Source organism: Tachypleus tridentatus, chromosome 13 (assembly GCF_004210375.1).
Source record: "Tachypleus tridentatus isolate NWPU-2018 chromosome 13, ASM421037v1, whole genome shotgun sequence".
Lineage (NCBI taxonomy): Eukaryota > Metazoa > Arthropoda > Merostomata > Xiphosura > Limulidae > Tachypleus > Tachypleus tridentatus.
Genome location: NC_134837.1, coordinates 74,488,911 through 74,503,012, shown reverse-complemented (window position 1 = coordinate 74,503,012; position 14,102 = coordinate 74,488,911). Strand labels below are relative to the sequence as shown.

Here is a 14,102-nt window from a genome sequence, read left to right as displayed (position 1 = left end):
GGGATTTACCGTGACTTTACAACGCCCCACGACTGAAAGGGCGAATATGACTGGTGTGACGAGGATTCGAACCTGCGACCCTCAACTTACGAGTTGAGTTCCTTAACCACCTGGCCATGTTAAAATTGAGTCTGTTATACATTAGATTTTTAACATTAATCACAAGATAACATATTTTATGAAAGTGAACAAAATTAAGGAAGATGCCTGTATGTATGGGAGAATAAGTCTTATGCTAAACTGCATTTTATTCTGAGAATAATTTGCAATTTTAGGGGGGTTATTTTTCGTTGAAAAAATTATAAAAAAAATAGGTAAATTTTTCGTGTACCTTGTTCAACAGGAAATAAAAGTGTCATTGATAACATGGAAATACTATTCGATTTTTTTCGATGTTAAGATTAAGTCTAAAACATATCATGAATCTTAATTGCGTGAGTAGTATCGATGTTACAAACCCAAGGAGTACGTGTGAAAGAACTGGCGTATTGGTGCTCATAATTATATACGTCATTGGAGTTTAATTGTCAAATATTGGATGGTTTTCTATGTCGTAACGTTTTTGTTGTTGAAACGAATAACATATTGTGGTTTTACGCATGCACACACTGCGCTAGGACTGTTTAGCATTTTGAAGTCTTTTTTTTTTTCTTTGTTCCATATTACAGAACGAAATGAAATGATAAAACTGGAGTAGTGCGTAAGAAATATGAGATGAATAAATACATTTCAGACATGCGGTTTTTACCCAGATATTTTGAAAAAATGTTCTCGCTTATAAATATGTACAAGAGAACTTTAAAACTTTCAAAAAGATGTGTATACTTGAAAGTAACATGATATTTCTTACAACTTTCTTTAATAATTCAGTTAATTTCAATAGATAATTCCGTGTAATCTCAACAAAAATTAATTTTTTAATGAATATTTGACTCTCAAGTTAGATCGCTATAGTTTATTTTGAACGGGTCAGTTGATCACAGAATGATTTTTTTATGTTTATACAGTGTTATTTTATTTTTAATTTCAGCAGTGCCAAATGAATCAGATTAGTGAATCACCCAAAAACTTGGCTCTACTGTGGTGTGAAGAAGTAAAACGATCAAATTACACAAAGCATTTTGATGGTTAATTAATTCGTAATAAACTATGAACAACAAGTTATATCTTTTGTAATATTTTTTAGAAAGCTAGTTTAAGTTTCCAAGGAGGGAGAACATTTGAGTAGTTAATATCTTCCTGTTGTATCATACATGATATATTAATTTAACATTTACACTAAGGGCTCGTCTGCACATTGCCGTCTAATAGATTAGAGGTATTCAATAACACTGACTGTTAACCTTGGGCTACCTTTGTTTGACCAGATAATAGGACTTGATCCTCACTTTTGTGTCTTCTACAGCCCTAAAGTACAAATCATGATTCCCAGGCCAAGAAAGCTAGGATCTAGACTGTGCTCGGTTCGTGAACTGTATAGGACAACAATTTATGTGCTCGGCTCATGAACTGTACAAGACAACCTAGACTGTGCTTGGCTCATGAACTGTACAGGACAACCTAGACTGTGCTCGGTTCATGAACTGTACAGGACAACATAGACTGTGCTCGGTTCATGAACTGTACAGGACAACATAGACTGTGCTCGGTTCATGAACTGTACAGGACAACATAGACTGTGCTCGGTTCATGAACTGTACAGAACAACATAGACTATGCTCGGTTCATGAACTGTATAGGACAACAGTTCATGTGCTCGGCTCATGAACTGTACAGGACAACTTAGACTGTGCTCGGCTCATGAACTGAACAGGACAACCTAGACTGTGCTCGGCTCATGAACTGAACAGGACAACCTAGACTATGCTTGACTCATGAACTGTACAGGACAACGGATAAATAAAGCACCTATTTTTCAGCTCCCTTTAATTATAATTCCAATTGTAACATTCTCTTCTACGCATCAAAGGCTTATTTAAAGTTTTGCAAGAAGGGAATGAATCTGACTTTCTAAATTGAAATAAGCGTTCGAGTTTTTACTAGTGTAGTTGTAACTTTTTTTTCATTTAATTTATAACGAACGCGAAATTGATTTATAGTTTCCTTTAAAATTTCATTAGAGCGACAAGTGAAAGAAATGTATTTCACATTTGCATGATCATCAATAATAACTGTATAATATATCTATTTTCAAATTGTACCTACACACCAGTAAGGCTAACACAATGAATACATAGTGTGAAAGGCTAACCTTAGTGTCAACGTATTTAGTTATTTTATATGCATAGCTGATAACATGCGTGTCTACAAAGAAGTTGCCCTAAGGATTACATTTAGGCTTAACAAGCCATTATACATCCACTATAAATAAAGGCCACCTACTGGTGGTATTAAATTTTTCCCCTCCCAGATCTTAAGATCTATGCCAGAGAGAAACTTAGACTGCAGATTGACTACGTCTTCACAGCTAGAGAACATATGTGTATTGCTTGCGTTTTATAAACTACGTTTGTTTATAATATAATTATCTCTTTCATTAATAAAAACTTTCTTCTTACGAAATTTATTTTAAAATTTTGAAATAAAATGGTGCCGAAGCATCAGTTTTAGTGCGATCGTAATATTTTATTTGATAGTTTTACGAGACATCGATCTTCGAAGCGTTTAGTCACTAAAAACCAATTATTTCGAGTTTTCAGGTGTATCATTATTACTACTTTCTGTTGATGTTACACAAAATTTTATTTTTATCACATTTATTAATACTGAAACTATTTATAAAAACAATAATCCAAGAGTTTTAGGCTCTTCTTCTGATTGTAAGTAACTCATAAAGTTGTTGTTTTTTAAACCTGTAATCGTAAATTATGCCTAGAAAGTTGATTGCTGAAACTGGTTATTTTGTCAAACACCGACACTGATTTTTCTGTTGTTGTTTTGTTAAGCATGTCCAGTTTTTAAACTATTTGAGAGATGATCACCCAAGAATGTGGAATAGCACAGTTGAAGAATTATTGAATTATTAATTCGTCTTTTTAAATAATCTTTATTCTTGAGACAATATGAATATAAAGAGGAGAATGTAGTTTGAATGCATGCTATTATAACAGAAAATTTATGTATTTGTAATGGTTAGTGGAATGTAAGATATTGAAACCGAAACTCGCACACTGTAAATAAATATATTTCCTTTGTCAAAGACTGGTTGATTGATTTTTCACTTAATTAGAAGACAACCAGAACTCAATCAGTCAGTCAGTATAATGTAGTTATATACATAAGGCGAAATTTACGAGCTGTCGTTTCCTTTCTTACTGTAAACTTAATGATTTATGTGTATGTTATTGCGCCCCATCGTGTGGCAACCATTTAGGCTAACTTGATCAGTGCAGGACTAATAGGGCGTTCTACAGTCAAAATGTTTTATGTATGTATACAATCACAAAACTCAAATGTAACATCACTACAAGTCTGAACTAATTAATGGGGCTTCAGAGGTTCTTTAAACGTGATGATTCTTTCAAGAAATAAAAAATACGAACGGGCGTGGTTGGCGGGCGTGAAGATGAAGTTTGGACTTCCGATAGCGACCACTATTCATAACGTAGTCATCAACAAAACCTTTGAACGACTTCGGCTGACATGAAAAGTGTACTGTAGTCTTTGTACACAGGTTTTAAAGTTTGATTAGTGTTTGATTTGTTTTGAATTTCGCGCAAAGCTACACGAGGCCTATCTGCGCCAACCGTCCCTAATTTAGCTGTGTAAGACTAGAGGTACGGCAGCTAGTCATCGTCACCCCCCGCCAACTCTTAGGCTACTCTTTTACTAATGAATAGTGGGATTAACTGTTACATTATGACGCCCCCACAGCTAAAAGGGCGAGCATGTTTGGAGTGACGTGGACTCGAACCCTCGACCCTTGGATTATGAATCGAGTGCCTTAACCATCTGGGCATGCTGGGCCTTGATTAATGTTAATGCTGGACATTTTAGAGAGAGAGAATATTCTAACATATTTTTCAAGGCGCAAAATCGAACGAACTGTATTGAGTAGCCGCATTTGTATATATACGATTTCCATAAAACACTTTCGGCCTGGCTTGATCTTATGGCTCAGGGCGCTCAATTTGATATTTGTGGATCAATTTTTCGGATCTCATCACCGAACATGTTTGCCTTTACAGTCACAGTCGTGTTATAATGTGACGTTCAATCTCACTATTCGATTAAAGTAGCCCTACCTTCTCTCTAATCTATCATTTCTACATTAGGGTACGGCTAGTGATGATAACCCTTGGGTGATTTGGCGCGAAATTGAACAGTCGAGCAAAAAAAAAAAGTTCTCAACTTTAAAGTTATAAACATTGCATTTTCAGTTATGAATATTCCAGTTAATTTGTGTTGGACTATTTAATACTCGTAGACTGTTACATACAGTAGGAATTCTGAGACTTGAATAAGGACTTTCTAAAAACTTTCACGTTCACACTTTAGTTCTTTTGTAAATTGTTTAGAGTAATAGTGAAACGTTTTGGTGTATTGGCTGTCATTGGTTTTTAACCTCCCCTTAATTAAAGTGTTATATATATTTACTTTCGCATAAAGGGTGTTAAAATCCCCCTAGAGGGGTCGCCTATTTTAACCATTTTTACCACCATACAGTACTGTGTTGTCTGTTAGTCAGTTAGAAGCCATTGAACTAACTGAAGTCACGTAAGGGACGTTTAACATTGCATTCTGTAACGTCGTTACCTCAGTAAAACTTGTGCATGCCTTGAATCACTAGGAAAATTATGCACTTTTAAAGGTGCAAGACAGTATGACATACGAACTTCAGAAGCAAGAAATAAAAATATTTGTTATTTTTAATTTTGGTTTTATTTACTCCTGAAACAGGACACTTTCGTTGACCCTAAAGAAATACATCCGTTAGTAGCTATATAGCAGTTCCAGATGTAGTTTTTACATTGTGTCTTTATTTAAATTACCTTAGTTTTCACGATATTTGCAAGTGTTATATCTTTCCTTTCGTTAGCTTCATTACATCCTAGAGTCTACTTCATGTGTTTAGTTAAATAGTTTAGGTAATAAAGTGGAAACAGTTGTGTTATACACATCCCGTAGCATGTTTATTGCATTGTTTTATTTGTACAACATTTAACATTGTTATATTTTGTTACAGAACCAATATTCTAATCATTTAGTATATGATCAGTGATGTCGAGAAAACCCACTTGTAGAGAAATATATATGTAAAAATGGCTCGTTTGGGTTGGGAAAATATTTTACGTAGAGGAGTGAACAACGTTTCAACCTTCTTCGGTCATCGTCAGGTTTACAAAGAAAGAAAGAGATAACTGACCGGAAGCTGACCACATGTTTGAAAGGGGTTGTGTAACTGAGTGTCGGAATGTAGAGGGCGGGCTTAGATGTTTGAATATATAACTTTATATTATTTATTTTATTATTATTATTTATTATATTATTTTTTAATATAGGTATAAAGATGTTCCTTTGTAATAAAATAAATATTATAAAATATTATTATTTATTATATTATTTTTAATAGAGGTATAAAGATGTTCCTTTGTAATAAAATAAATAATATAAAATTATATATTCAAACATCTAAACCCGCACTCTACATTCCGACACTCAGTTACACAACCCCTTTCAAACATGTGGTCAGCTTCCGGTCAGTTACATCTTTCTTTCTTTGTGAACCTGACGATGACCGAAGAAGGTCGAAACGTTGTTCACTCCTCTACGTAAAAGAATTTTCTCAACCCAAACGAGCCGTTTTTACATATACATTTAGTGTATAATTCGGTAGTGAGTTAATGTATTGTTTATTATTTTCATGGACCTAAGTTCTTGGATATACTCTTCCTAATAACTTGTTCTTTATTTCGAGCCTAAACAATAATACGTGTCGAAGAAATTTATCTAAGACACCACACTCCTCTAAAATTACATTAACGGAACTTTTTAATGTGTTTTTATTGATCACAAAACGATCCTATGGAGGATTGGTTAAAGTTTTGTTTATATACAGTAATACTGATGCTACGTCGTTCAACAGACGTAACGAGAGTATTTGAAACCAAAAGTAAGGTGTATTTTATTATTCCTTTATTGTTATTTTCTTTACCATTATTCTTGAGAATGTTTAATGTCATTAATTTTATGTTTTTTTGTTATCGTATTCTTGTTATACAGATTATTTTCCATATTAGTTTAGTACTTAGGATCAAACTAAATCTCCTGAGCTGCCCAAACCCGTGAGTTATTATGGGATTTACGACCGACAACGTAGTTAACAATGCTTCTGATCTTTCTAAGGAAGAAAAGCACATTAGATTAACTGTATATATTTATTACAAGTTTCAGATTTAGTTTCTCTTTAAGTAGATAGCTTGTTCTGATCGGAAGTTAATATTAGTTGTAGTTATAATGTAATTACCTCCCCCCCGGGGGCACAGCGAAATGTCTGCGGAGTTATAACGGTTTCGATACCCGTGGTAGGCAGATTACAGACAGCCCATTGTGTAGATTTGATTTACAAACAAAGATAAAAAACAATATGATAAAAACATTGCATCAATTCCCAAGGAAGATAGGGTTGGCATAGCCAAATGGTTAAGGCACTTGACATGTAATCCAAGGGTCGCGAGTTCGAATCCCCGTCATACCAAACATGCTCGCCCTTTCAAGTGAAGGCGTTATAAAGTTATGGCCAATCCCACTATTCGTTGGTAAAAGAATAGTCCAAGAGTTGGCCGTGGGTGGTGATGACTAGCTACCTTCCCTCTAGTCTTGTCATAAAAGAATTGTACGATGTTATCAATATAGATATGTGTGAACGATTATGAAATTAGCGTTTAATAAAATAACATGTAAGAGTTGTTTTTAAACGTGTTAACTCACACTAACAACAAATGTTGTACTTAATCATAACTGAGTCTTTTGTTTTTGGGCTAGGTCTTTAACAATAATATTTGTCAAAAGTTTTGTGATTAAGCGTTGTAAACATTTAGATACAGAAGTAGCCCTCGAGAAATAATTCAGTTGGAATCGTTTTAACATATCAAATTACTAACAGCTCGAAGCCTCTAAGGTGAATGGGGGGGGGGGGAACAAAACAAAAAACAATTGCCGTGAGCTCCAACCACGACACTGATGTCCTTAGTGAAAAACAAAAAAGAAACCTATCAAGTTATCTTCTTCCTGGTTCAATCGGAATACAAGCACACACACAAAACTATGAATATGTTAGTGGTAGTGGCGCCAAGGGTTGCCTGCCGTCAGCGTGGCCTCACCCATCCAGTCTGTTTGACAACTACTTAAACACCTACAATGCTTCCGTATTCCCTTCCACCTCGACACCTAACTCATTTGTTGTTGTTTTTTCCCTTTGCATTTCTACCTCAGAGGCGCCTTACTGATTCTTTGTTTGTTGTTAAGTCCAAAGTTACACAATGGGCTACGAATGCTTTGCCCATCGCGGGTATAGAAATCCGATTTTTTAGCGTTATAACCCCTCAGACTTTCATGTGAGCCATTTGGAGGACGGTAAATATTTGCAAAGGTTCCAGCGTTGTACCAGATATATCCATTAAAAATCACAACTCTTTATATGGACAACCACATTTAAAAAAAAAAAAAAAGATAAAAGTATTCACAAACAGAATTGTAAGTCAATTGGAATGACTGACTTACTTTTCCACTGGTAAGTACTATATTTTTTTATTATAAACAGGATCTCATTTTGTTTTAATAATTTGATATTTTATGCCTAACGTTTAACCTATCGAACCCTTGTCTGCTGACTAATATTTAGCATGATAAAAGTACAGGATATTTGTCATTTTTAACCCTAATGTGCCTTTTTCGATGTAAAGTTAGACATTCGTCTCTTAATTAAACCTTCTCACCTACAATCAGTAAGTAGGGTTTGTCTTAACTGATTGCTTGTTAGTGGTTTTAAATATATATACTCTGAACGAACAACTGCGTTTACGCTGCCTAAAATTATAAAAAGTGATTTCATATATTTCAAATGACAGCTTTTTCTTCTTCAATTATAGTCATCTTGTAACATAGTTTGCAACTGTTAGTTTTGCTAGAAAATATTGACTATTAAATAGGTTGAATTTCACGGAAGAATTGTGTAGTAATGACAGGGAAGCCTGACAACATAGTTCAAGATATTTTATTACCTGATCAACCATAGTGAGTGTAGAACAAGAGAGTGAATTAATATTTTAAGTGATCAACCATATTGAATGTAGAACAACAGAGTAAATTAATATTTTATTAAGTGATCAGCTATATTGAGTATAGAACAACAGAGTGAACTAATATTTATTAAGTGATCAACCATATTGAGTGTAGAACAACAGAGTGAACTAATATTTTATTAAGTGATCAGGTATATCGAGTGTAGAACAGCAGAGTGAACTAATATTTTATTAAGTGATCAGGTATATTGAGTGTAGAACAGCAGAGTGAACTAATATTTTATTAAGTGATCAGGTATATTGAATGTAGAACAACAGAGTAAATTAATATTTTATTAAGTGATCAGCTATATTGAGTATAGAACAACAGAGTGAACTAATATTTATTAAGTGATCAACCATATTGAGTGTAGAACAACAGAGTGAACTAATATTTTATTAAGTGATCAGGTATATCGAGTGTAGAACAGCAGAGTGAACTAATATTTTATTAAGTGATCAGGTATATTGAGTGTAGAACAGCAGAGTGAACTAATATTTTATTAAGTGATCAGCTATAATGAGTGTAGAACAGCAAAGGGAACTAATATTTTATTAAGTGATCAGCTATAATGAGTGTAGAACAGCAAAGGGAACTAATATTTTATTAAGTGATCAGCTATAATGAGTGTAGAACAGCAAAGGGAACTAATATTTTATTAAGTGATCAGGTATATTGAGTGTAGAACAACAGAGTGAACTAATATTTTATTAAGTGATCAGCTATAATGAGTGTAGAACAGCAGAGGGAACTAATATTTTATTAAGTGATCAGCTATAATGAGTGTAGAACAGCAAAGGGAACTAATATTTTATTAAGTGATCAGCTATAATGAGTGTAGAACAGCAAAGGGAACTAATATTTTATTGACTGATCAGATATAGCGAGCGTAGAACAGATGAATTGTTCTTTGTTCGCCAAACACATCTCGAATTTGTTAAGGCTATCCCATACCTTCGAAATTAAAAGAACATTTCCTAAAATATTTAGGATTTTTAACTTTCATAATAACGTAGTAGCTATGTACTTTCTGTTGATTTAAAAAAGTGCCTAAGAGATGACTCCGTTGATCTGATGGTAGACTGTCGTTTGACAGGTTCAGTCCATAGAGATACAGAACTTGGATTGTCACAATAAATTATGAAATAAATATTTTATCTAACTTATAAGTGTCTTAAATAAATAATAATAATAATTACAATTCATACACATAAATAGAACCTATAACATTGCTATGTTGTTTATTCCAAGCTGGCCTGATTGACCTTAGTACTAGGCTTAGTACTTAGATATGACAGATATAGTCTAGTTAACATAATATAAAATATTCTACTTTGCTTTCACTCGAGTTCTTAAAATTGTGTAATTATTAAAGTCATATATTTCAAGCTAATAAACTGTTATGATTTATACAATGTTTCTTTATCTAATAAATGTAAATTGGTTTGGTGTTTTATGACACAAAACAGCTTGGCTATCTCTGCAATAAATGTAAAACGAACTTAGACGTTTTTTTTTCATTTGGAAAAGTCGTAACTGTCAGTGTGAACGAATTAAATCGTATGTACTTTCCTGGCATTATAATGTCGTGAACGTTTTAATGAATTTGTAGAGTTTCTGTACCCGTTTCTTGAATTTATCATAAGGCAATTTGTTAATAAATTATCAAATTTACATTATGTTAAAACACTCGTATTTATGTTATACTGCATGCATTAAAAACGTTTGACTAATCATTCGTTATTCATTTTCTCTCTGTTAGAAAAACCTTCCGAAACAGCCAAAGATTTACGAGATGTTTCTGAGTCGGATATGCAAAACCCTGAAAGACAGCCTACTACAGGCAACAGTGTTACTGATGACCAGAATAACCCTACGAATCAAGTTGCTTCTGTAGAGCATCAACTCGATTCAAAAAATCCGAATAAAGCAACTAATTCAATTGTCAAGTCCCGCTTCACTGAAGTAGCCAAATGTATGCTTCAAATTATTGAAGACTTACAACTGAAGAAACAGGGTGATATTAAAGAAACAACAACCGATATCTCTGGTACTAACACAGAAACGGAGGACGGCAATATCACAGTGGAAGACAAGCCTGCAACCCTCGCTTCTCATAAAACAGATTTTGGAGAAAGTCCATCCCGCGGTTGTTGCAGGGCTTCAGTTCCCAGGTCAAATAAAGACGACCTCGTGAACCGTCAACCCATGTCTGCAGCTGATTACCACGTGTACGAAGAGATAATGTATGACTTTGTAACTGGAAGGGGCATCCGTGCCACTGATATGCCTCCTCCACTGCCCGCCAGGCCGACTGTCGTGGCCTGCAAGGACCAAGGCTACTTTCCTTTCCTTCTCTCCGAATCGCGATCCGCTTCTGGATCTCTCAGGAACTCATCCAATAATAGGCCTAAACAGCGACATAATCTCTACTCCATTTTTTCGGATCAATCAGATAGAAGAACTATCTCAAAATCCCTTGAAAATGAGTGGAAGTCTAACCGAAGAAGTACTGATGTGGATGACGATTATGGCTTTAAGTCGTTCCCAACAGTTTAAACTATCTCTATATACTTTTCTGAACTATAGAAAACCAACAGTTTAAACTATCTCTATATACCTTTCTGAACTAGAAAAAACCCAACAGTTTAAAGTATCTCTATAAACCTTTCTGAACTATATAAAAACAACCGTTTAAGCTCTCTCTATATCTTTCTGAAGTATATAAAACCAACAGTTTAAACTCTCTCTACATACCTTTCTAAACTATATAAAACCAACAGTTTAAGCTCTCTCTATATCTTTCTGAACTATATAAAACCAACAGTTTAAATTCTTTCTATACCTTCCTGAGCTGTATAAAACCAACAGTTTAAACTCTATCCACTTTTCTGAACTATATAAAACAAAAAGTGTTTGTTCTTTGCGAAAGCGCCTTTTTTAAAAGTTTTAAAACAGATTGCTGGTACTGGTTTTATCCATGTGTGCTGGTACTGGTTTTATCCATGTGTGCTTGATAAATTCCCCGAGAATTCAGGAAGACGTGGAATTCAAATCACGTATAAAAACAAGCCAGACCATGATACGTGTATCATAGATCTTTATGGTTGATTTATCTAAGATTAATGAGGTTGTTTTATGTAATTATTTCATATGGATGTATAAGTTACTTCAAGTACCATATTAGGAGCTGGGTCATTTTTAACATAGACCCTTCTCAAAATGTTCTTACTGAGTATTATTGTATTGTATGTACTACGTTAGCTTGTCAATTTTTTTTTCTCTTACCTATTTTGGTGTTAAAATAATTACTTTAAAAATCGAACACTTTATGTATTATACAAATGTCTCTGAGAAACGAGATGAGCTAATCCTATAAAAAGTTTGATTTTCTTTCATTAACTCGAAATGCTTATCGAAAGAGTCTTTAGACTTATCTATCGTGTGTGAGTTTACATTTCATCAGTGCTAACTAAAACATTTACGTTAGGTAGTCATGTCTAAACTTCATAAAGATAAACTTTTTTTAATTATTTACATTCGTTTAAATTAATTTTAATAGTTAACTACATAGGAAACAAAGAAGTCTACCACTTACAAATAAACTCGTAATTTCTAAGCAACTTTCTGAAAAACAAATTATTAAAGTGAAGGTATCAAAAATACCCCCTCCCCACGTACACAGCGGTATGTCTAAGGGATTACAACGCTAGAACCCTCGGTGGGCAGAGCACAGGTAGCTCACTGTGTAGGTTTGTGCTTAAAAACACACAAAAGACAAACAATCAAAAATAAATAAATTCATTATAGTATAAAACTCATCTAAAATTATCATTTATAAATTGGTTTTTAGCTTTTCTTTAAAGTTCAATACTAAATGTAATCCTTCGTAATAATTATCGATTTTTATGTGCATCAGGATACTTATTTGATTGAAGCCAAAGTCTGAGGTAAAAATTCTATTTTTTATTTTCAGTAAATGAGATTTCGAAATGATTTAAGTGTATTCAACCTACAGTAAGAAAATATTTTATTGGCATAAAAAATTAAGTAATTATTGAAAGGTGTTGGCTTTGCGTCTGAGTTCAAGTGTTATTTTTATTTATTGCTGAATTTTTTCATATATTTTGTCATTTTGATTTACTTTGTTACTTTAACTGTACTTTTTTTCATAGTAAATAATACGCCATTAAGTATTACTCCTTCTACAAATGAATTTTTCATTAAATAAAAATTTCTCAGATGGCTTTACCAGATTTGAACTTGTATTTTTCGGGTTTTATCGCAATGGTGTCTTCAATAAAAAAAGTGTTTTTTTTCTCTGTAATCATAGATTCTTAGTCCAAAACATCTGGAATTTATCTATATAATGAATAAGTAATTAAAAGAATATATAAACACTTGTTTGATGTTTAAAACAGTCAGTCATCAAAACATTCCTGTTCTTGTTGATGTTTTTAACATTTTTTCCTTGATTCTATTTGCTAATTATTTACACTTCCTGAAGATGTGTGTATTTATAATATTTATGTTTCAAGATAATTTTGAACAACTTAAAATGGGATAAGTCAATGATTTTGTATCATTTTACAGAATCTCATCATACTGACAAGTCAACATGTAAACTTGATTCTTCCTAAATAAATATTCTAAGAAATTCCAGTTCTCCAAGAACATATTCAAACTTTGGTCAGGTTCCATCATACGATAGTTGTACTTCTTTAACATACAACAAAGCCATCATTCTCACTTTTCTATCTGGCAACTTCATTGACTCTTAATTTAAAAAAAAAACAATAACATTGTTCTATGTTTCTTTGTATGATACATAACAATTACTTTCATGATATTATTAATCCTTGTGGTTTAATTTACTCGGATATAAGAATTAAAGTGAGCGTGATATCATGAAAACTATTGCTACTGGAATTTTTTTTATTGTACTGTAGTATAATTATCCAGTTATTTTAACCTGAAAAGTTACTGAAAACTTCGAGATTTTGTACGGGTTAATTCGATTTCTTTTTAATTTTCATATATTCTTTTTAAAGAAATTAAATATACTCTATTAAAAACTTCTTTTCTATAGGTATTATATAGTTTAGTGATACCGATTGAAAATATATATTCTTCTGCTAATTAATTCAAAATTCCCGTTGAATGTGAGTACAGAAAACTTCTTCCTTTTTGTGTATGTTCTAAATGTAAAATGTTTTTGAGACGACAACAACTATTCATTATATATTATTTGTGTGAAGTTTGTTTTCATATAATTCAATCATTTGAAACATTTTTGAAAGTGTGACATAATTTAATTTAAAATACAAGTTATCTGTTTTAATGATTTAGTGCGTTTAATTTTTTTATTGTACGTCATTGTCTAATCAGAGTTGTTAACATATCGTAACTTGTTTTGAATTCCAACTTTGTAGACCAACTTAAGGAATGAAATAGCTGTTAAATTAACTATAACTATGTCTGTAAATAAATAAAATAGAATGTTCTTATGATATGAAAGATCAAGAATTGTGTATTGATTGTGTCTTATCAGTAAACCATTTTGTTTGGTTTTTCCTTTGCGTGACGTATTGCGAAATAAAACTTTAATGGTAAAAGGTTTTAAACTCTGCTCTGTATCATTCTTTTGTGTAATGTTACAGTTATTTTCCATTACAAGTCAAATGCTTCATACCTTAACATTACTGCAACAGAAAATGGTTCAAATATTATTTCATTGGTAAACTCGTTTTTATAATAAAATGGATAAATAATACACGACGGAAGTAAACTATCTCTTCTTTAGCTTCCTTTAAAGTAAC

At 32.8% G+C, this 14,102-nt stretch overlaps 1 protein-coding gene across 2 annotated transcripts in view; it reads left to right on the top strand.

Moving 5' to 3' along the window:
• Window positions 1-13,810, top strand: part of LOC143237928 (uncharacterized) — a 273,555-nt gene extending 259,745 nt beyond the window's left edge. For both annotated transcript variants that reach the window (XM_076477682.1, XM_076477683.1), the window contains one exon: window positions 10,046-13,810. In XM_076477682.1, coding sequence (XP_076333797.1) covers window positions 10,046-10,842 — 797 coding nt within the window. In that variant the 3' untranslated portion in view covers window positions 10,843-13,810. The remainder of the gene's footprint in view (window positions 1-10,045) is intronic.
• The last annotated feature ends 292 nt before the right edge of the window (window positions 13,811-14,102 follow it).